The sequence below is a fragment of the Typopeltis vanoorti genome, chromosome 14, assembly GCF_054136105.1.
Source record: "Typopeltis vanoorti isolate ZY-2024b chromosome 14, IOZ_Tvanoo_1.0, whole genome shotgun sequence".
NCBI lineage: Eukaryota > Metazoa > Arthropoda > Arachnida > Uropygi > Thelyphonidae > Typopeltis > Typopeltis vanoorti.
The window spans coordinates 117712254-117736537 of NC_143562.1; the positions used below are offsets into that span (position 1 = coordinate 117712254).

Consider the following 24284-nt stretch of genomic DNA (forward strand, 5'->3'; position numbering starts at 1 on the left):
ATGGCAGGAAGGAGATAGAATTTATGCACCTACTGAGAAATAATTATTTGAGGCAGAATGTGATGGAGGGGACTTAGAGGCATGAGTATTGGACCTGGTCATAGGATCAGAAGAGCTATCCATAACCAAGGTGGCCACATTGTCTTTGATTGGGAAAAGTGAACACGCAGTCTTACTTGAGAGATTATAATGCAGGAGGAATATTCTGTCATGAAGGGATATATGTGGAACTACAAGGCAGATGATCCTGACAAGTTTAGAAGGAAACTTGAAGTTGTGCCATGGCATATAACCCTTCAAGGGAAGGATATTAGTAGTGCATGGGAGATAGATAAGGGATGTCTAAAGGAAAAAATATTAAATTATATCTAAGAAAACAGCAATATTCCTTGTTTAACCTAACATGTGACAGGCAATGTTACATTTCACAATGATGTACCATCTTTTGATTTAAGTCAACTCGCAGTATAATTTGGTCATTTAAATCCTAAATTGCCAGCTTATTCTGACTTTCAGCATCCAGATATACTAGATACCAAGGTGCTCCATAAAAAGTGGAGGTTGGACATGAGGTCAGAAGTTCTAGTTGGTGTTTCATATTTATTTAAAGGCTGTGTACAGATCTTCATCCAGTTACTAGTTTTAACTCTACTAAGTTTTTTTACTAGGTTTGAACAAAACACAATGACAACACTCACAAGGTCAACCACGTGGGTGTGACTAGTCTAGTGCTGCTAAAATCAAGTGCTGTATGGATTTGAAAGAAGTGCAATATTTTGTTTGCCTATGAGTTAACCAATACAAAACAGCCTGAAAAAAATGAAAGATAGCATAAATGAAAGAAATGGAAATGGAACGAAAGCTAGTGAGACTGAGGGTGTGAAAGAACACAACAGTATAGAAGCAAAAATAAGTGATAAGGGAGCGAAAGGAAGTGAGGTGTGGCAGAATGAGAGGTAGCAAGATTATGGGAGTGATAGAGAGTGAAATTGTCAAAATGCAAGATTTGATGAAACAGTTATTCAAAATGAAATATGAAATATGCAGAGTGATATTAGATGTTTGGTGGAAGCAAATGAAAGTGTGCAAAAGAACAGAATGAAAGAAAAATGGATAAAATTGGTGATGAGTGATTCAAGAGTAGCAGTGCATAGAGATTCCATTGTTAGAGGATTGATTATTTAGAGAGCATAAGGTCTTCTATCCAGGAGGGAAAATGAGCAAAATAATTCATGCTTTGGATGTAAGAAGGAAACAATCAAGAGAATTAGATGTTGTGACAAATGATTTAAGTGGACATAAGGAGGATGTTAGAGTGAATAACAGGAGGTTATTGAGGAGAGTGAATGATAACAGTATAGTGGGAAAGCTCAGATGTGAATTTATTTCATGCACAAAACATTGTTTTTTGCTTCCTTTGGTAAAGTACCCAAAAAAAACCTCTTAAGTATTCATAATTATAAATTCACATGTATGCCACAGTAGTTAACTTTTTATTAATATGTAAATATTTCATCTTAAGTATCATAAGACATCATCTTCTACTTACACAGCCCTGCTAGGAAGGCTGTGTAAGTAGAAGGGAGTATAGTTTGTGGTTGTATGGCACGGGAGGAATCTTTATCTGGACGATTCCAATCGAAGGTGAGTTAGCCAATCTCATACGGAGGTAGCAAGGTTTTTTCTCCCGGAAACTCGGGTTTTTCATCCCGCATGCAGACAAATCGGCCCTTCAGAACACACGCAATTTACAGACAAAAAATACTAGTTGTTGTGGTGGTGGAGGTGGGCGGTAGATGGCATTGATGGAGATGATTCGTAGCAGAGAGGTTTGGTATAGTTGGTTGAGACAGTTGTAAGTGTCCTCCCGCGATGAGCCTTCGGACTCCTTGGAGGTATCAGGAATAATAATAATAATAATAATAATAATAATAATGCACATTAAGCATGTCCATAGCTCAATTGGAAGAATGAGAGTACATTATGCCCTTTGATTGGAAAAGGCTTGAGTGGAATTCTTCAGTGATAATAGGAATCTTTATATGGGCTTTTTCAAGTGAAGGTGAGTTTTCCAATCTCATATGGAGGTAGCAGGGTTTTTTCTGCTAGAATCTCAGATTTTTCATCCCACATACAGGCAAATTGGCCAGAACCCATGCAATTTACACTCAAAAAATTCTATTGGTGGTAGTGATGGACAGTAAATAATAAATGACATTGATGATAGTTGTGTATAATGAGAGAATTAAGTAGCAAAAGGGATAGTAAGATGTGTGTAGTGGAGTGGAGTTCCCCCTCATAATGAGTCCTTAGACTCCTTGGGTATCACATAACAATAATAATAAATAAATAAATGAATAAATAATAATTACAGACAAAAAATACTAGTAGGGGTGGTGGTGGGCAGTAGATGTGTTGATGTATCAATAGATGATGATGGTAGTAGTGGTTCAGTGTAGAGATGGAGAGTTGTAGAGTAGGTGTCCTCCCTCGATGAGTCTTTGGACTCCTTGGAGGTGTCATGAAATAATAATAATAATAATACTTTCACATTTTTAAACATTGCAATTTCATCATTCAGTTACATTATCCTATTTTTCTTTCAGGCCACACTCCTGATAACTGCTAATGTTCCAAGTGCTAAAAAAATTATCATTCATGGTCCTGATGCTGGAGGAATTCCTTCACAATTCCCAATACATGAAGTAAGAAAAAAAAATCTATTTAAAATTTATATTTGATTGAAGAAATAAATATGTAAACACACATACACATATATTTAAAATTTTGTTTCAATGTTTCAACTCTTCAAACATAATTTTTTTCGTTTTTTCAAAGTTTTTATTTTTTTAATTTATCTTCAAAAAATATATAGTTTTGAAAAAAATAATATATACTTGTATATATTTACACAGAAAGATTACTAGACTAAATAGGAAAGCAAAGGAAATTAAAAAATTCTGTATGAAGTAGCAAATGTAAAAGAGAGTTGGCATTTGAGTGCTGGAAGGCCACTTGACTGCTTCATCCACTACACCAACGATTCCCAAACTGGGGGCCGTAGGTTTTGTTGAGCGGGGCCGTGAAATAATGAAAACAAAATGAAAATGTTTTAAGACTAAGTAGATTTTTTTTATCTTAAAAGAAACATATTTAATTTTTATTATTTATTATTTCTTTTTTGTTATTTTTTATATTTTAATGGGGAAAAAAATCACACATTGGTGCGGGTTCACAAATTTTGCTTCCTGCGTATTTCGGTGCTTAATGAATATTAGTAAATATATGCTTATTCAAATAAGTTTCATTTCAAAGCAGAAATCTAAGAATTGCAGTTTCAAATATTTCACCTGATATTATAATATTTATTGACTATAAATACAATAAATATTATAATAATATATGTCTATATTACGATTTTTTTCCGAGGGGGGGGGGCATGAAATATTTTAATTTTTCCAAAGGGGGTCCTGACATCCAGAAGTTGGGGAAGCACTGCACTACGCAACCCATGTGTTAGTGATATCATGTATAATTGGTTTGAAGGTGATAATTAATGTTTGTTGATCATGCTAGGCATGAAAAACTTATCAGAAATGCTACTTCTGCTGTGGCATACTTGAACACATTTCATCTCTAAAAGTGAATTTCATAATAAATCTGTGCACATTTTATGTGAAAAATCAAGTTCTCAAAGAAATATGTTGTAAAACAAAATTATGACAAATGTATAAATCTGATCAATTCACTATCAATATAAGCAATGTCATCATCACTAAATTCATGATATGTACCTCAAGAGGTGCACAGAAATCTATGATAGTACTACATGAAAAGTCTGCATTATTATTAACGTCCTGTAAACAGGCTTCATCACAAATAGCTTCATTTTTAATATGATTCTGCCAGTGATGCTGTCTTTTAGCCCACAGAGAGAACTTTCCTCTCTGTGGTCTCTAGTCTTTCATCATCCATTTTATTTCTAACTCCTCTCGCACATTCCATTGGCATTTTCCATTGTGTGATAAGCTCAATGGCTTATCACTGCTTCTTGTCACAGCTTCTTGTAACCCTAGTGCTCTGATTAGGATAGATAATCCTATCTGCACATAAAATCAAATAGTTTCTCAAACATACCGATCTTCAAACCATGCTTTACTCATTCAACGTGACTGCATGCAGCACATTCTCTAGCAATGAACTTCACTCACCAATCTTTCTCCATGCAAACACCTGCTCCTTACTCTTATTCTTGCTCACACTCTCCTTATACATTTGTTGTGTAGAATAGTGCAATTCAAAGAATGACAGTATGTTGCTCCCTTCAATTGGAAAAGTTTGATTCTTGTTATGATGAGAAGAATCTTTATATGGGTTTTTTCAATTGAAGGTGAGTTAGCTGATCCCATATGGAGGTAGCAGGGTTTATATCTCCTGGAAACTCAGATTTTTCATCCCATATACAGACAAATCTTTGTCTGTATGTGGGATGTTTTGACATCTTCAATTCTAATATCAGTGTGTATTCTTATATAATGTGCATCCTTGTCTTATCCCTGATTTTACATCAAACCATCTTCCTGTGTTTCCTTCAATTCTAACTGCTGACTGACAACTTAAATATATTCTATGTATTGCTCTGTAAAATGTTCCATTCACCCCATATAATTGTAGTGTTTTGAAAAGCTTTTCTCTGGGCACCTTGTCATATGACTTTTCCAGATCCATAAAACTTAAGTACAGATCCTTGTCATGTTCCCATGATCTTTCAACTATATGTCTTAAAGTGAAAATCTGATCTTGAGAGTCTCTATTTGGCCTGAAGTCAGCTTGTCTTTCTCCAGGTTTCTCAACCACAATCTTTCTCAACCACTTTTTTCAAGTGTGTTTGCATAAATCTTACCTGGAACACTTAGTAGAGAAATTCCTCTGTAATTCCCACATTCAGTTTTAATCCCTTTTTTATAGATGGGTACTATTATAGCTGAAGTTTGCTCAAGGGCTCACTTTAATGAGTAGGGGAGTGGCAAACACAAGGTACCTGATGCTGGGCCATGCTTTATTTCATGTAATATACATATATTATATTATCTGTAGACTGATCTCTACTCTTCTTTCTTTCTTTCCTTCTTGTTACTCCCCCCCCCCTCAATCTTTCCTATTTTACTTTCCTTAATCTCTTGCAGTTTGTTTAGCCTTACCTAGTAGACTAATCAAACACAAAAGAAGGCTAATAGACTAATAAAAATAGGCTAATAGGCCTAGTAGACTAATCAAACACAAAAATAGTAAACCACTTCTATATATATTTTGCCAAGAAAATCTTATGAACAGAGGCTTAAGTTATTATGATATAGTGCTGGGAGATAGGACACCAAGGTTGGAAGGCTCTGAAATGACTACTGGGGAAGAGCAGAGGGGAACTTCCAATGAAGTTAACAGAATGATGAAGCTGGATCAAAGCCTTCTGGAAATTCAACTTCTGATAGAGTTAATCTCAGAAGAAGATGCCTCTGCTTTACTGATTTACATAAAATAGGAACATGGAATGTATCAAGGAAAACTGGAACTGGTGAAGAAAGAAATGAGAAGAATTCAAATTAAGATGTTAGGAATCAGTGAACTGAGATGGACAGAAATGGGCCACTTTGATACCAGTGATTTCATGATGTATTACCCTGAATGTGAAAACTTTTGAAGAAATGGAGTGGCAATCACAGTTAGAAGAAAATACAGAAAATGCATTTTGGGTTACAACCCAGTGTCCAATGGAATAATTCTAATCAGAATAAAGGCATATCCAGCGAATGTTACACTCATACATGTGTATGCACCCACTACAGTTTCAAGTGAAGATGAGGTCAAAGAATTTTATAGCAGCTTGCAACAATTAGATACAGTATTGATAAAACAGATTTTCTCTTAATGTTAGGTGATTGGAATGCAAAAGTGGGTGAAAAAGAGGAACGGGGCATCACCGGAAAATTTGGTTTAGTACTGAAGAATGAATCAGGTGAAAGGATGTTGCAGTTTTGTGTTGAGAACAGTTCATTTATTTTCACTTGCTTTCAACAGCATAAAAGAAGATTGCACACATGGGCTTCACCTAATGGAGAATACAGGAATCAGATATATTATATTTGTTGCCAGTAGAAGGTGGAAGAATGCTATCCAAGCAGTGAAAACACTACCTGGTTCACATTGTGGGGCCGATCACGAATTATTGATAGCCAAAGTTAAATTAAAATTAAGGGGCTAAGAAGAAACAAAAGGACAGTATCAGATTTAATTTAAATCCTATAAATGAAGCATTTAAAGTAGAAGTTGGAAAGAAATTAAAAAGTTTGGAGAAGACAGGAAGAGAATTAAAAGAACTGTGGGAAGAAACAAAATATACAGTCATAGGACAGCAAAGAAGAATCTTAATAAAGCAACAAGAAAGAAGGATTGTAAATGGTTGTCAGAAGAAGCTATTCAAACAGCAGAGAAAAGAAGAAAAATGAAACTTCAGAGAAACAAAGAAATGGTTAGACAACTCTGTGCAGATTTCCAAAGACAAGCTAGGCAAGATAAGGAAAAACATCTCAACAAAGTGTGCAAGTAAATTGAAGAAAGCAATATTTTGGGTAGAACAAGAGATCTGTTTAGAAAAATAAGTGATGTTGCAGGAAAGTTTATCCCTAGCTTAGGAGTTTAGTTTATCCCTAGCTTAGGTGTGTGATAAAAGGACCCTAGGTCCTTTTATCACACACACATCTCATCATACCGGGCCTTAAACACACTGAAACTCCTTGCAGACACCACACTCTCAGGCAAGGCATTCCAATCATTCACAACTCTGCATGCATCAAGAAATTAGAATGATGAGTGTAGATCAAGTGATCATTATGAGGGACTTCAACTATGAAAATAAAGACTAAGGAGGAAAGATCACATGTCAGTAAGGAAATGGAATTTATCCATCTACTAAGAGATAATAACTTCAGGCAGCATATGATGGTAGGGGACTTGGGGTTGAAGAGTATTGGATCTCATTGGTCTATAATTTGCTACTACAGTCTTAGAGACTCCTTATGCAATGGAATTATTTTGCAATCTTTCCTTTCCCTTGAAACTCTACCAGAGCTGAAACTTAAATTAAATAGCTTAGTCAGAAGCACAGGATCAGAAGTGCTATCCATAACCAAAGTGTCCACGTTACCTAGTGTTGGGAAAGTAACCATGTGGTTTTGACTTGGGAGATTATAAAATGTGAGGAATATTCTGTCATGAAGGGTTATATGTGGAATTACAAGGCAGGTGATTATGACCAGCTTAGGAGGAAGCTTGAAGCTGTTCCATGGCATAAAAATCTGCAAGGAAAGCAGGTCAGTAGTGTATAGGAGATAGTTAAGGGACATCTAGAGGAAATAATATTAAATTGTATACTGAAGATTAGTAAGATTAATCAGGTAGGAGTTTATTTATTTATTTTTTTATAACATTAGAAGGCACCAAATTAGGACTTGAGATCTTTTGTCTGTTACAGTTGTATTGTTTCACTTACTCACTATCATGTGTAAATGCTGTGTTGTGCTCTAAAGATACTGATATTAAATTCAGCAAAATATAAGCAAATTAATAAAACACCTTTTTTATAAAATAGTTTGTTTGGTGTTGTTAATATCATTAAATATAAGTCATGAATAAATGATAAAAGAAAGGAAATATTTAGTTCTTTGCTGATGATGTAAAATTAGGTAGAGTAATAGTTAATCAAGGCAATATGAAGAGCTTGCAGGACGATTTAAATGGGCTGTCAGTATGGGCTAAAGATAATGGATATCAGTTTAATGTGGAGAAATGTAAAGTTATGCATTTTGGGATAAACAGATTACAAGCTGTGCATTACTTTGATGGAACTGTATACTCCAGAAAATTGATGAAGCTGGAGATTTAGTGGCAGTGGTAAATAGAGAATTAAAATTTTGAAGACAAACTGGAATATGAGAAGAGATTGGCACTAAGATCCACAGAAAATCCTAAGGAATTTTTAGCTATGTGGCCAGTAGGAGGAGAAATGATTGTAGAAGAATGACATTGTGGGATAAAAATGGGAATAGAGTGACCAATGCAAAGGACATAGTGGAGTTGTTCAATGAACACTATTGGAGTATTTCATCCTGGAGAAGTAGGTTTTAATACTAGAGCGATAGGGCAGGTTCCAGGTTTAGAGGTGCAAGAGGGGAGTGTGTTCCAAATACTGAGTTCTCTGGATGTCAGTAAAGCTGTGGGACTGGATGGTATTTCACCACAGGTTTTGAGAGAATGTGCTAAAGAACTGACAGCTTCATTGACCTGGCTTTTCAATGAAAGTCTGGCCACGGGAAAGATACCCAAGAAATGGAAGGAAGTAAGATAGTGCCATTGTATAAGGGTGGTAGCAGACTAGAAGTGTCTAATTATAGACCAGTTTGTGTGTCATAGTTACTAAGGTCTTGAAGAAATTAGTGAGGGACCATATACAGCATTGGGCAGATGAGAGTAATGTTATCTGTGAGAATCAACATGGATTTTTTAAGGGGCACTCTTGCTTTAGTGATATTAGAATAATGCCTTTTAGAATAAAATGACAAGAGCAGTTGATGAGGGAAAGGTATGCACTGCCATTTTTTTGGATATTTCAAAGGCATTTGACAGGTTCCCACATGATAAGCTGATATTTAAGCTACAACACATGCATTTAGATGTTGGGTTAGTCAGCTGGATTCAGGATTGGCTCTACGATAGGTATCAGAGAGTTGTGTATGATAGGGCAATATCAAGAAGCAGAAGGTTAAAAGTGGGGTTCCACAGGGCTCAGTACTGGGACCTGTATTGTTTAACCTTTATTTCAATGACATTGTCAATGGATTGCAAGGGGATATTCAGTTGTTTGCAGATGATGTGAAGCTGGGAAGGGTTAGTAATAGTACAGATGTGGCAGCCCTGCAAGAGGATTTAAATAAACTAGACAGATAGGAAAATGAATGGGGGTTCAGTTTATTGCTGGAATGTATTAAACTGAATCCCCATTCTGTACTCTCTTAAGCTAAAAGATCTAGCCCTTCCTTAAACCCATTCACAGTTTCTGCACTCACCACACTTTCAGGCAATGCATTGCACTCACCAATCACTCTCCAAACAAAGAACCTGCTTCTTACTCCCCTGTCCACACCCTACTTATTATTTTAATTTTTTTTTTATCATCATCATCATCATCATAAAATTCCTGCTATGTACCCTCAAGGGGTGTACAGGATATGATAGTACTACTTTTTTATTTATTTATTTATTTTATTTTTTTTTTTTTTTGTGGAGAGTGGTGGATGAGCAGAATGTCTTGCCAGAGTCAGTTTTGAGCACAGTGTCTGTTAATGGATTTCTGGAAAGGTATGATAGATATTTTATGGATAATTTCGGTCTCCTGTGATGAATCTTTTATTTTCATGGAGTGCCTGTACAATAATAATATAATAAGGCAGGCCTGAATTTTTATGACATTGAAATTTCTAAGTTTGCTTTCATCCCATTTGAGGCTGTTGAGAAGATCAGTATTTTTAAGTCAAATGACTTAAAAATACTACACTCAATTACTAAAGCTCTGTAGTACTCAAAAATTCTTTTGAGTACTACAGGGGTTCTTGAATGAAGAAGTATGAAGAGTACTGTCATTGGCAAATTGTGAACAAGATTTGAAGTCAGAAAGAGAGCAAAGGTCACTGATGTAATGGAAGAGTGTGATGAGGAAGTATGTGAAGAACCCTGGAGTATTCGAAAATTGATAGAGAAATCTAATCTGATCAGAGGAAGCCATCCAGCATGATATGTGATGAACAAACCAGTGAGGAGGTTTGCAATCCATGGTAGCTTGTTCAGTAGGTCTCGATACCAGACACAATCTAGTAAATGCCGTTGAAATATTGAGAATCTCAATAAGGGTTTCTCCAAACTTTCTGTGGTATTTGTCCAAAGAGGGGTGAGATTAGCAAGGAGGTCAGCTGTAGAATGATTCTGGAATTGATATTGGTGATTACTAAATAATTGATGAGTATCCAGTTAATGAAGAAGCTGGTTTGTTGATAACCTTTGCCATTACTTTTGTAACTACTGAGGTGAGAGTGATGAGATTGTAGTTTGATGGCTGACTTTTCTCTCTCTTTTTAAGCACAGGCTGAATGAAGACCTGCTTCCATGCTGTTGGGGAGATGCCACTTGAACATGATAGCTTATATATTCGTGATATGGGATGGATGTTAATTCTGGGGCTCAAGTTTTGAGTATAACTGGAGTACCATCTGGACCAGAAGCCTTATTAGTATTCAAATTAATCAGCATTTTCCTGGTGTCCTTCTTGCAAAAGTTCAGAGGAAGTATGCACTGGGAAGTTGTAGTAGTGCAGGAGGTGATTTGCCTTGGTTGTCCAAGCAAGAATTGGAGGAAAGAATTGATGCCAAGAGGTTTTCCTTTTACTTTGGTAAGGTTATCATGGTACCATCAGGATGCAAGTAAGGTGGGAAGAAGGACAGAAGTTATATCCATTTGCTTTAGAAAGGGACCTGAAATATCAACTGCCAGTTGAACAGTAAACTTATTTGATTCCATTCGTGTGAAATCTGTTTTGGAATCATTGATAACTTTTTTACACTTGCTTTGGGTGTTTAATCGCTTAAATCGCTTTTGATTTAAGCGATTAAACATATGCTGCATTTTTATCATAGACTGAAGAGACATAGTTTTTTTTTTTTAGAACTGAGGTTTGGATGTGCAATGGGGGTTTCAGTGGAGCATTATGTCAGTTATTAGTTCAATGCAGATGTTTGGATCTGATGTGTAGGCACGATAACTTCCTGTCCTCTTTATCCTTATCTGTCCTGTCCTACAGTCCTTATTTTCTTTTCTTCTGTCATTTTATTTATTAGTTTCTACTCATACAGTCATTCATTCTGTCTTACCTGTGAAATTCCTGATATCACAGTTAAAGAACATAAAGATCTCACTTGACTATGATGTTTCCATGTATCTTCTTTTATTAAGCAAGTTTCATTAATTGCATCTTTCCTTCATTTTGCTGAAGTAGGCATGAAGAATCACTCAGACAACAGCAGTACATTTAATCGAGTAGTTCCAAGAGCACTTCCAATAAAAGAATTTTTTTGCAGATTCTATCTTGGTCCATGGAACATATACCACTTGCTTTTCATTAAGCACATAACATTCTCACTGATATACAAAGCCTTGATACATTATACTGTCCTTCAATATTAACTTCACATATCCTCTCGGAGAGTAGAAAAAGATGCATATAAAAACTTTACATACAAAATATGCAAAGTTTTTATATGTAAATGCATTTAACTCTCCTTTTTTATCACTACTGCTTACTGCACTTTTGCTATCATCAGTGATGTAGCTAGAGTTTTTGCTGCCTGGGGCAGTCCCTGAATTTGCCATCACTCTCAATACACACCAAAAAATGCTACAAAAAGTCAAAATGATATATAGGGTTAGGTTCAAAGTGCTGCCTGAAGTGGACTGCCCCCCCCCCTCCACCCCACCTCCCTAGCTACGCCACTGGCTATCATTACCAACTGAGTCACCTTCCTGTCCTGACCTGCTCTTTATAGTCATCATGCAACTGATCATTACCATCATTCATTTTGTGCTGCCTCCACAGCATCTTCTTCTTCTTCCAGATTTTGTGCTTAATCCCTTTATTCATCCATTTGACATTTTGACTTTCAGAATACATTCCCAAACTGATGTTAAATATCTCTTGGTCAGTTCCCAATCAGCATTTATCTCTTTCTTACATAACTCCTCTATATTCTTTTCTTTTAGAAGTTTTCGTATGACTGGCTATCTTCAAGGTGAGAGCTTCCAGTCCTCTTTAACCTCTGTTTTCTTTCCAGCTATCTTTCTTTCTTTTATTATTATTAATTTCTACTCACACAGTCATTCAGTCTGTCACTCCTTATGGTCATTCTCACCAGCTGGTGGGAAATGTTGCAACCGACTCATAAACACATCTTCTGTTGAAACGATTAGATCTAAGACTCTTAGTCCTTACATATTGCCTAAGATGTTGAAAGTTTATTTTTTCACTTGGTTAGAGTATAATAAAATTAGTTTAATCCTTTATCCAAGTGTGAGCAAACAAAGTTTGCGCCTGAAGTATCTTCAGGACTAGGGTAAAGTGATACAACACCAGGGCAACTCGTTGCAAAGGTGGAGAAAGCTACCAACACTCCTAACTCAGTATCTCCTATCTCCTATAATGCAAAACACATCTCCTTGCGGATATGTCTAATGTTATGCATTAAAGGAAGGGCCACTACCCAGACTAGTTTCGACCTTTATTGAGGTCTCTTCAGTGGGAGCCAGGCCCTAGTGGAAATACCAGGCAGAAGCATTAGCAGGTCATCTCTACCTATAGGAGTTGCCAAATGGTGTGCCACCCTTTTTTAATAAATTACTCTGGATTTAGAGAAAGATGTTGAAAGTTTATTTTTTCACTTGGTTAGAGTATAATAAAATTAGTTTAATCCTTTATCCAAGTGTGAGCAAACAAAGTTTGCGCCTGAAGTATCTTCAGGACTAGGGTAAAGTGATACAACACCAGGGCAACTCGTTGCAAAGGTGGAGAAAGCTACCAACACTCCTAACTCAGTATCTCCTATAATGCAAAACACATCTCCTTGCGGATATGTCTAATGTTATGCATTAAAGGAAGGGCCACTACCCAGACTAGTTTCGACCTTTATTGAGGTCTCTTCAGTGGGAGCCAGGCCCTAGTGGAAATACCAGGCAGAAGCATTAGCAGGTCATCTCTACCTATAGGAGTTGCCAAATGGTGTGCCACCCTTTTTTAATAAATTACTCTGGATTTAGAGAAAGACCTGGTATTTCCACTAGGGCCTGGCTCCCACTGAAGAGACCTCAATAAAGGTCGAAACTAGTCTGGGTAGTGGCCCTTCCTTTAATGCATAACATTAGACATATCCGCAAGGAGATGTGTTTTGCATTATAGGAGATACTGAGTTAGGATTGTTGGTAGCTTTCTCCACCTTTGCAACGAGTTGCCCTGGTGTTGTATCACTTTACCCTAGTCCTGAAGATACTTCAGGCGCAAACTTTGTTTGCTCACACTTGGATAAAGGATTAAACTAATTTTATTATACTCTAACCAAGTGAAAAAATAAACTTTCAACATCTTTCTCTAAATCCAGAGTAATTTATTAAAAAAGGGTGGCACACCATTTGGCAACTCCTATAGGTAGAGATGACCTGCTAATGCTTCTGCCTGGTATTTCCACTAGGGCCTGGCTCCCACTGAAGAGACCTCAATAAAGGTCGAAACTAGTCTGGGTAGTGGCCCTTCCTTTAATGCATAACATTAGACATATCCGCAAGGAGATTAATGCATAACATTAGACATATCCGCAAGGAGATGTGTTTTGCATTATAGGAGATACTGAGTTAGGAGTGTTGGTAGCTTTCTCCACCTTTGCAACGAGTTGCCCTGGTGTTGTATCACTTTACCCTAGTCCTGAAGATACTTCAGGTGCAAACTTTGTTTGCTCACACTTGGATAAAGGATTAAACTAATTTTATTATTGCCTAAGATGGTTGTCTGTCATGAACTCATGAAATTCATTTTCCTTTTACCTAAATACTTATCTCTTTATTCCAATCTGTGTTATCATATTTAAAATTACTCACAATGATCACCTTTCTTTGTTCACAAACTTAAGTTGCATGCATTGATCCTTTCCAGCTAACTCCTCATTCCATTCTACACCTGCAAGCTGTCTCCTGAGCTCCTCATAATCACCAGCCCTGTCTACATATACCCTGTTTGCACAAAGTGGTTAGCATATCCACTTTCCAGCCAAAAGGCTGCGGATTCGAATCCCGCTGTGGGCATGGATGTTTGTGATTGTCTGTGAAAGTACTAGTGGTAGTAGTCAGCAGTAGATGGCGTTGGTGTTAGATGATGAAGGTTGGTGGAGTAGTGAGACAAAGAGTTGTAGAGTAGATGCCCTCCTTCGATAAGTCTTTGGACTCCCTGGAGGTGTGATGTAATAATAATAATAATAATAATAATAATATACATTTCTTCATCATGACCATGCCCATTCCCTGGGTTATAACAGTCAATTGGCCATTATAAGCCAACAGCTGGTTGGCTGAGTGGGTAGCATACCTGCTCTCCAGCCAACAGGCTGTGAGTTCAAATCCTGCTGTGGGCATGTATGTTTGTGATTGTCTTTAGGTAGAAGATGGTTTCATCACCTGGTATGAGACTATTGCCTCACATATTGGAGGCCTGAAGTGGCTTGAAAAAGTTCCATGTTTGATCTGTAGGGCAGTATTCCCAGACTATGCAAAATGAACAAAATTTCTAAATACAAATCCACTTCTTCTGCAGCTTCTCCCACTTAAGTGGGATCACTGTTGATCATGAGTCTCCTCCACACTCTCCTGTCTTGGGCTTTCACCACATCCAAGTTCTTCATTCTCAAGTCCTCTTCTACTAGCTCCCTCCATCTCTTCTTTGGCCGCCCACGCTTCCTCCTTCCTTGCACATCTATCTGCATGACCCTTCTTCCCACATATTCGTCCTCCCTCCACATCACATGACCAAATCATCTCAACCTTCCCTCCTGTATCTTCGCTCCTAAGTTTGTAACTTTCACTGTTCCCCTAACATAGTCATTTCTCAGACGATCCTTTCTGGTCACACCACACATCCATCTAAGCATTCTCATCTCTGCTACCTCCATCCTGCTGATGTTATTTTTCCTTAGGGCCACAGTTTCTATAGCATACGTCATAGCTGGCCTCACTACTGTCATATAGATTTTGCCTTTCAGATTGATCGGCACCCTCTTATCGCATAACACTCCAGTCATCTCCCTCCAGTTCCTCCAACCTGCTTGTATCCTGCATCCCACTTCCTTCTCAGCTCCTCCATCTTCCTCTTCCACTGTTGAACCTAAGTATCTAAAGTCCCTCACCTTCCTGATGACATTTCCTTCCAGCTCCAGATCTGTCTCCTGGCCACCGCCCACTGTGCAACACATATACTCTGTCTTACTTCTGCTCAGTTTCATACCTCTCTCTTCCAGTACTTTTCTCCATCTTTCCAGTTTAGTTCCCGCTTCTTCTCTTGAATCTGCACACAGCAGGATGTCATCTGCATACAACATTGTCGAAGGCACATCTTCTCTCACCTCCTCCGTCACCACCTCCATCACAATGTTAAACAGAAACGGACTTAATGCTGACTCTTGATGCAAGCCAACTGTTACTTGAAAACTTTCTGTCTATCCCAGACAGGTCCGAACACTTGTCTTCACATTTCGGTACATCTCCTGCACCAACCTGACATATTTCTCCAGAACCTTCTTTTCCCTCAGACACCCCCAAACTTCTTGCCTTGGCACTCTATCGTATGCTTTCTCCAGATCAATAAATGCTAGATGTAGCTCCCGGTTCTTCTCTAGAAACTTTTCCATCATCTGCCATAACCCAAAGATAGCATCTGTTGTTGATCTACCAGGCATGAAACCAAATTGTTCCTTTGCAATCACCACCTCCTTCCGCAATCTTCCATCAAGAACCCTTTCTAGGATTTTCATTGTGTGGGACATCAACTTTATTCCTCTGTAATTTTTACAGTCTTGTGCATCCACTTTACCCTTGTAGATGGGGACAAGAGTACTCTCCCTCCATTCCTCGGGTATATTTTCCTGTTGGCAAACTTTCATGAACAGGTCCCACAGCAGGTCATTTCCCTTTTCCCCCAGAGCTTCCATGCCTCCACTGGAATCCTGTCAGGGCCCACTGATTTTCCATTCCTCATCCTCTTCATGGCCTCCGTCATTTTTACTCTACTGATGTTCTGCACCATCCCCTCAGAAGACTGCCCATCTGTGAGTCCTTGCATTTTCCTCATTCAAAAGTCCCTCAAAGTATATTCTCCATCTGTTTCTTATGTCCACATCCCTCCTTAATACTCTTCCTTCAACGTCTTTGATCTGCCTCACATGTAAGATGTCCTTTGCTGCTTTATTTCTATATTTCGCTAGTTGGTAAATTTTTCTCTGTCCTTCCTTTGTTTCTAATTGATCGTACAGATCTTGATATGCCACAACTCTCTTGGCTTCTTGCTTTCTCTCTCTGTCCTCTTCCACTCTTGACTCATCCCACTTCTGCTTTGCCTTCCTCTTAGCTGTCAGTGCCACTTGTACATTATTATTCCGCCACCAACCCTCCTTCTGCTCTCTAATCTTTCCAGATGTCTCACCAAGCACCTCGATTGCACAGCTCAGGATTACTTTTGAATTATGTTTCCACCAATCTTGTACACTTTCCAGTCCATCCGAAATCCACTCTAACACCCTCTCCCTAAAACGATTCCTCACACTCTCTTCTTTTAAGCGAAACCACTTAATTGTCTTCATCCCATGTCTTCCAAAGGTTCTTATCTTCGATCTTATTTTAAAGTCTGCGCACAGCAGTCGGTGTTGCTGTGCCACTTGATCTGTTGGAATTACTTTACAATTTGTCACAACCTTAAGATGTTTTCTTCTAGTCAAAATGTAGTCAATTTGTGAACTGTTGTTACCACTCCTAAATGTTATCAAATGTTCTTCCCTCTTGTAGAAAAACGAGTTCACAATTGACAGATCAAACGCTACTGCAAAGTCCACAACCCTCTCTCCTTCCTGGTTCATCATTCCTACTCCGTGGCCACCATGCACCCTTTCACAGTCTCTATTCTGTCTCCCTATGTGTCCGTTCAAGTCTCCTCTGACAATCACCATCTCATTTTCTTTCAGTTCTCTCATTTCTTCATCTAACACGTGCCAGAACTCATCTTTCTCCTCTGCTGTTCAGCCAACTTGCGGAGCATATACACATAATACAACCACCCGCTCTTCTCCAAGACCCAATTTCATTCGCATGATCCTGTCATTCTTTCTACCCACTTCCAGTACTTCACCCTTCATTCTACCACACACCACAATTCCTACACCATTTCTTCCCTCGTTATTTGCTCCAGAGTAGAACAATTTATATCCATCTCCCAGTTCCTTTGCCTTTCTCCCCTTCCACCTTGTCTCCTGCACACATAAAATGTCCAACTTCCTCTTTCTCATCATGTCTGTCACTTCTCTTCCCCTTCCAGTCATGCTTCCAACATTCAGTGTTCCCACTCACAACATCCTCTCTGTCTGCTGGGCTTGCTTCTTTAACCGCACCTGTCCTTGATGCGGTAGCCCTCGCACACTTCTCGCAGCTGTAGGGCGATGTGGCTGCGCGTCACTTAAGGAGTATGCCCTAGCCCTTATATCATTTTCTCTTTGACTCGTATCATAGCTAGAGCTGGCAGTGAAGTTTTACGACCAGATGCCCTTCCTGACATCAACCCCTCGCCATTTATCCGGGCTTGGGACCGGCACCTATTGAGGCTAGCTTGCCTCCTTCGGTGGCTGCATAAGACGAAATGACTTAGCAAGATAGGAAAGATTCACCCCTAGCCCTTGAGTACACTCTAATAACATCAGAGGGAAGGAGCTAGGAGAGGAGAAAGAAGCAAAGAAAGAAGGGGAGGGACCAGTCTACAGAATAATATAACAGATGTATATTACATGAAGTAAGGCATGGTCCAGCATCTGGTACCTCGGGTTTGCCATGCCAGTACTCACTAAAGTGATCCCTTGAGGTTTAAGTACAAATATATATATATATATATATATTCATATTCATATGTATATATACTGACTATAACCGAGACTAGAATAACAATTAAATTTATTCAAAACGCAACATGTTTCATCGGATTGTCCGACTTCTTATATATATATATGTAGAAGGTATTTTACCTTGGTAAAGCTCTGATCACTAATCTTAATATTTACCCTTAATGCCAAAACATATCTCCAAGAAGGGGATGCATGATGTTTTGTATTAAAGGCAAAGGGCCACTACCCAGACCGGTTTCGACCTTTATTGAGGTCTCGTCAGCGGGAGCTAGGCTAGAAATACCAAGATTTAGAAATACAGAGCTTATAAGTATTTTACCTGAACAAGTTGCCATAAGGTGTTTTAACCTTATTAAATAAAAATCTCTGGAGGAGATATAAATGTAGAAGGTATTTTACCTTGGGTATAATAAATGTTAAAAATACCAAGCAATTTTAAACCTGGTTTTACTTCATTTCCCAAGTAAGCAAACAGACAAATAAGTCAAGTTTGTGCCTGCAAGTGATGCAAGTCTAGCTGATCCTACAGGTAGTGCAAGACCAAGGCAACTCTTTGTAAAGGTGGCATAAGCTCTGATCACTAACCACATTCTTGCCCAGCTTCCATGGATGTCCCCTAGTCCTCCCACCACCAGCCCTGTTTTCAAAAATATCCTCTGAATTAATCCTATAGAAACCCTTCAGTAATATGAATGTCTAAATCATATCTCCCCTCCTCTGCCTATCAACCAATTTCTGCAACCCACAAATCCTCAACCTGTTCTCATAAGGTTCATTCCACAGACCTGCTATCATCTTGGTCACTCGCCTCTGGATCCTCTCAACCTCCTCCCCATCAAGAAGAAATCTAGGTGACCAAATCTGGGCACAGTCGTCGAGATGGGGTCTTATCAAGGCTTGATACAGAGGAACGATAACATGCTTGTCTCTGCTCGTCAAAGTATTTTTCAGCATCTAAGTGATTTGATGAGCTGATTTTGCCACTTTTGCAATGTGCCTCCTAAACTTCAACTCCTTATCCACCAACACTCCCAAATCTCTGGCCTCATCAATTTCCTGGAGTACAGTTCTACCAATGTAGTAAGCTGCTGCGAATCTTTTCACCCCAAAATGTATAACCTTACATTTTGCCACATTAAATTGACATCCATTCTCCTTAGCCCAGACCTCCAATCTATCCAAATCATCCTGCAAAATTTTGACATCATCTGCATTCACTATTGCCCTACCCAACTTTGCATCATCCGCGAACAAATGAACTGTTCCTCTCAGATCCTTTCCTATATCGTTAATGAACAAATTAAACAGCAGTGGTCCAAGAACAGATCCTTGCAGCATACCACTAGTCACAGGCCGTCTTGTGGACTCTACTCCTGAATAAACCACTCTCCGATATCTCTCCATCAACAATATCATATCCTCATCCTGCAATATTTCATTTATTTCAACAAGTTTTGAGTGCATTGAATTACTCAGCAAAACCATTTTATCTTCCTTATTTCTATGCTTCTGGCATTTATAAATGAACACAGCAATTCACTTTTAGGTTTATAGCCACTCCTGCCCATGTCACTTATTGGTTGTGATTTCTCCACATTTACCCGCCCTGTATGTCTCTTCAGACACAACTAATCCATGTTACATCTGAGGTCATCCCATTCCTATGCTGACCATTTCCACACTCACGTTCATTGCTGCTTCCAACATCCACTCTCTCTGTACCTTGTCTTCCTGTCCATCCTGCATTTTATTCTCTCTTCATTATCTAACACACTGGTATTATTCCCATTTTTCAAACCCTTCAGATTCATTAGGTTCTCTCTTCAAACATGCATCATGATTCTTGGTCTCCATCTGAAGTCATCACTATCATATCTTGGTAGCACATCGACTACCTTTCCTACTGCAAGGCTATATTTCACTCTCCTCAATAACCTTTTGATATCAGTCCTTACATTCTCCTTATGTCCAACCAAATCATTTGTTTTAAAATCATCCCTAACATACTTGCTTATCTACGTCTCATATTCAGTCCATTAATTATCTTGCTCATTCTCCCTTCTGGAAAACTGATTTTTCACCCTTGATTTACTTGATTTGTTTTAATAATTTTCACCCAAATTTTCTTAATTTCACTCTGCTTCCATTTCATCTCTTGCCTCATCCAACCAAATTCACTTTTCGAATCTCACATCACATTCTCTCTCTCTCTCTATCGTTAAGTCTTTCTAATTTTCACACTCTCAACTTTTGCTTCAAACTTTCACTCTCTTTCATCCTTTTGAGTTTCTGTACTTTCGGTCCATGCGTCCAACTTTTGCTTTCATTCATTCTTTCCATTTTTCCCACTTTCGATCCTTTCGTCATGCTATTTCCAGTTTCTTTCATTCTCTCCATTTTGTTTCCTTCCACCACATTTGCCTTGCTTTCATTCTTTTTACCATCCATTACGGTTTTCAAATCACTCATTTTCTTTTTCAATGCTTTCTTAACAATTTTTCGGCTTTCTTTCACACCATGCTTCTCTTTTGAACAAGCACTTATTCATCCCGCGACATTCTTGCTACTAACACTTTCTGTCATCAAATTCATATTAGCACTCATCAAAACCTTGTTTAGCTCACACTTCGTACATACCCTCCTTCCATTAGCCCTAAATGTCCACAAACCATCTATGCAATCAAAAGAATACATGTAGCACACCTCGCACTTTACGAAACGACTGAAGTCTATGTTAAAATCATGCGCTGACAAAGCTGCTGCCATCTTTCCTCTGCCGGTTACTACTCTAAGGGCCAAAAACAACAAATTTGTAATCAAGTTTAAGCAAAATATCCCCACACTAATATAATAATACTAGTAGTGCACAACTTTTATATCATCTCTTACTCGAACAATCACTCATATACAATTAATTATTTCAAGAATAACTTATCTGAATCTGGAGCACTTCTTACACACCACCGCTACTGTTGCCTCACCATATTCCAGCAAAAATCCTGTTTTTTTAAATTATTTTATTAAAATTTTTTTTTAAACATTGGAAATGACGATCAGCTGAAGTAAGCCTTTATTGGGAAGGTTGCCAACAATGCAGTTCATAATCAATTACAGGTAACCCTTGTTCAACGCGGTACTTATACAACGCAGTTTCGATATAAGATGGTTTACAAACTGTAGTAACCTTTTATCTTTTCATATATTTTTCATTGCACGACTTAAAAATCAAATTTTATCTTCGTTGAGTTTTCGTCTGTCCATATCGCACATGTAGTTATAAGTAGCGAATTTATATTAGAGGAAATACTCTTTAGCATGCATGTACGTCAATTGTGTTAAAATTTTGTTCGTTTTCTGCCAGGAAACGCATTAAAATCATAAATGTATTAATCTTAGTCTGAGCACTTTATTTTTGGATGAGTTACATACATATGTAAAAATATTTTTTATAGTAATGGCCACTATAACTGCAATGAAAGAGAAAAACCAACATTGAAAAGAAAATTTATTTCTCTTGAAGAAAAAATTAAAATCTTGGATCGGTTGAAAAATGGAGAAAACCCAGGAGTTGTTGCAAGGACTCTGAATTTAAATAAATCAACAATTTGAATAATCAAACAAAATGAACATAAAATCCGAGAAAGTGTTATGCTGGGTCAACAGTAAGTGCAAAGCACATTGCTCATGTATGTGATATTCCAATGGAAAAAATGGAGAAATCTCTAATGATTTGGATAGAAGATTCCAAAAGAAAATTCCTTTGGATGGAAATCTTATTAAACAAAAAGCTCTCAAAGTTTATAAACATTTAAAAGAACTTGATCAAGATTTTTCATCCAAATGGCAGGGAAAGTTCTGCCAAAGATGCTAATTGTGATGAATCCGTTAAAGAATTCATTTTAAAGAAATTAGTAGAAAGATTGGACTTGGCAAGAAAGTTAAGAAGTTATTTTACGGATAATGATCACATAAAGGAGCGCTCCGGATAATTCATGAGACAGTTGAACATTAGCTCCAATATTATGAACTTAATAAAAAATGCAGCGTAGTGGTAGGCAAGGTCTTATTAACTTCTTGATAACTAAACCAGCCAAAGTATTCAAATGATGTCCAAGAGATTTCAAATGATGACAATGTCCGGCCACTCATAAATAAAGAACATCTACGAAATGTTATTTATGAAGACAGTGATGAGGATTAAAATATGCCCTTTTATTCTGCCTAAAACATTTATGCATTGTGTGCAATGAAGTTTACATACAATTTGTAATTTTTATACTTTTATACTATGTATTTGTTTCATAGTTTATATTTTCTTAACTTTCATGAATTACCTGAATTAAATAAAAATATTTTTGTTTGATATGTCATTGTTGTTCATATAATTATAAAAAAAACGACTTCGGAACCAAACCCTACTTTTTCTAGCTGATCTGAGCCTTGCATAACGCGATTTATATAATGCGGCATTTCTGTGGAACCTAACATCCGCGTTATACGAGCGTTACCCGTAATTGTTAAAAAGAATTAAATGAAAGTAATAGTTATTGTAAAAAGTTATCCTGTGTAATACTAATACATTTTTTTGGTCAGGATACACAGTTTGTACATATACTTCAAGACAGCTTGGATTTCTTTGGAATTGATGAAGCTCAGCACAGTTCTTACTTCCTAGTTGATACAAAAACAAGTAAGTTTACATAATAAAAATTACTCTAAATATATCCTCTAATAAAGGGAGTCAGACTAAGCAAAAGATGGAACACAGAGAGTGTCGCTACAATTCTGAAGAGGTGTAATGAGATTGAAAGAGGTGTCAGTCATAGGAAGATACTGAACAGCAATAGTGGGAAGCAAAGGTTGCTCAGATTGGACTGATGGACATTTCAATCATGACTTATAAAACTATTCACATTGTCTGTTGTGCAATAAGTATTTTGATATTTATTGTATAGGTTAATGAAAGATAAAAATCAGTACCAAAAACTTAAGTACTGAGTGTCATTGATTGTGTTAGTTAGCTATTGATTTTTGCAAAATATATTAAATTACTAAATATGCAAAATACATCAAATAATTCATGAATTACCTGAATTAAATAAAAATATTTTTTGTTTGATATGTCATTGTTGTTCATATAATTAAAAAAAAAACAACTTCGGAACCAAACCCTACTTTTTCTAGCCAAATATGCAAAATATATTCAAATAAAGGAAGACATGCCAAAATAAATAATGGCAAGGATGGCAAAATTAGATTATGAGAAGAATGTAGCCGAGCAGGCCAAAGGAAATCCCAAAGAGTTCTTTCATTACGTGTCAAGTAGGAGGAAGAATGCCCATGGAAGATTAACCTTAATGAGTGATAATGGTCACCAAAGTGACAGAAGCAGATATAAAAACAGTTGAGTTACTGAGTGAAAACTAGTTACAAGGATATAAGTGAAGTTACTGCTATAACATATGTGACAGACACTAATGTGGAAACAGAGGTGGATGAATTGGAAGTTCTTAGGATATTGCAGAATCTCAATATAAATGCAGCTGTGGGATTAGATGGGATATCAGCGTGGGTTTTGTGAGCAGTGGGAAGGGTGGGAAGACAATGCCTCTGACTAGGCTCTATAATTTAAGTCTCAGCTCTGGTAGAGTTCCAAGGGAGTGGAAAGAGGGCAAAATAATTCCCTTGCATAAGAGAGGTTCTAAGACTGCAGTAGCAAATTATAGACCAATCAGTATCTCAGGCATGGCGGTAAAAGTACTGGAAAAATTGTCAAAAAGAGAATTCAAGAGTGGATAAAGATATCATACTGTATGAGGGGCAACATGGCTTTGTGAAGGATAGGTCATGCCTTAGTAATTTACTAACTTTCTGTACTAGAGGAACAGCCGAGTTGGATAAAAGAAATGGCTCCACGATGATTCTGCTGAATTTTACAAAGGCATTTGACAGAATACCACATGGAACTCTGTTATGTAAATTTGAACAAATGGGAATGGATATGACAGTGGTTAAGTGGATAAGAGGGTGGCTGCTGGACAGATATCAAAAAGGGTATATGGAAGAGACCGAATCAAGGCAAAAACAGGTCACTAGTAGTGTGCCGCAAGGTTCAGTGCTAGGACCACTACTCTGTTATTTGTACAAAAATGATATAGGAAATTACCTGAAAGGAAATATTCAGTTGTTAGCTGATGATGCAAAATTAGGTAGAGTAATAGTTAATCAACACGATATGGAGAGCTTGCAGGATGATTTAAATAGGCTGTCAGTTTAATGTGGAAAAATGTAAAGTTATGCATTTTAAGATAAATGTACGCAAGCTGTGTACAATATTGATGGAACTGTACTCCAGGAAATAGATGCAACTAGAGATTTAAGGGTGGTGGTAGACAGAGAGTTCAAGTTTAGAGAACATATTGCTAATATTGGTAAGGTAGCCCATAAGATTACTTGGCTATTGGAGAACACCTTAACAAGTACAGATAAAAA

The 24284-nt window shown here is 37.5% G+C and overlaps 1 protein-coding gene across 4 annotated transcripts in view; it reads left to right on the forward strand.

The window, feature by feature from the left end:
* Positions 1-24284, forward strand: part of unc80 (unc80, NALCN channel complex subunit) — a 1852146-nt gene that overhangs the window by 1221820 nt on the left and 606042 nt on the right. For all 4 annotated transcript variants that reach the window (XM_090404461.1, XM_090404464.1, XM_090404465.1 and 1 more), the window contains 2 exons: positions 2607-2705; positions 22386-22482. In XM_090404461.1, coding sequence (XP_090260587.1) covers positions 2607-2705; positions 22386-22482 — 196 coding nt within the window. The remainder of the gene's footprint in view (positions 1-2606; positions 2706-22385; positions 22483-24284) is intronic.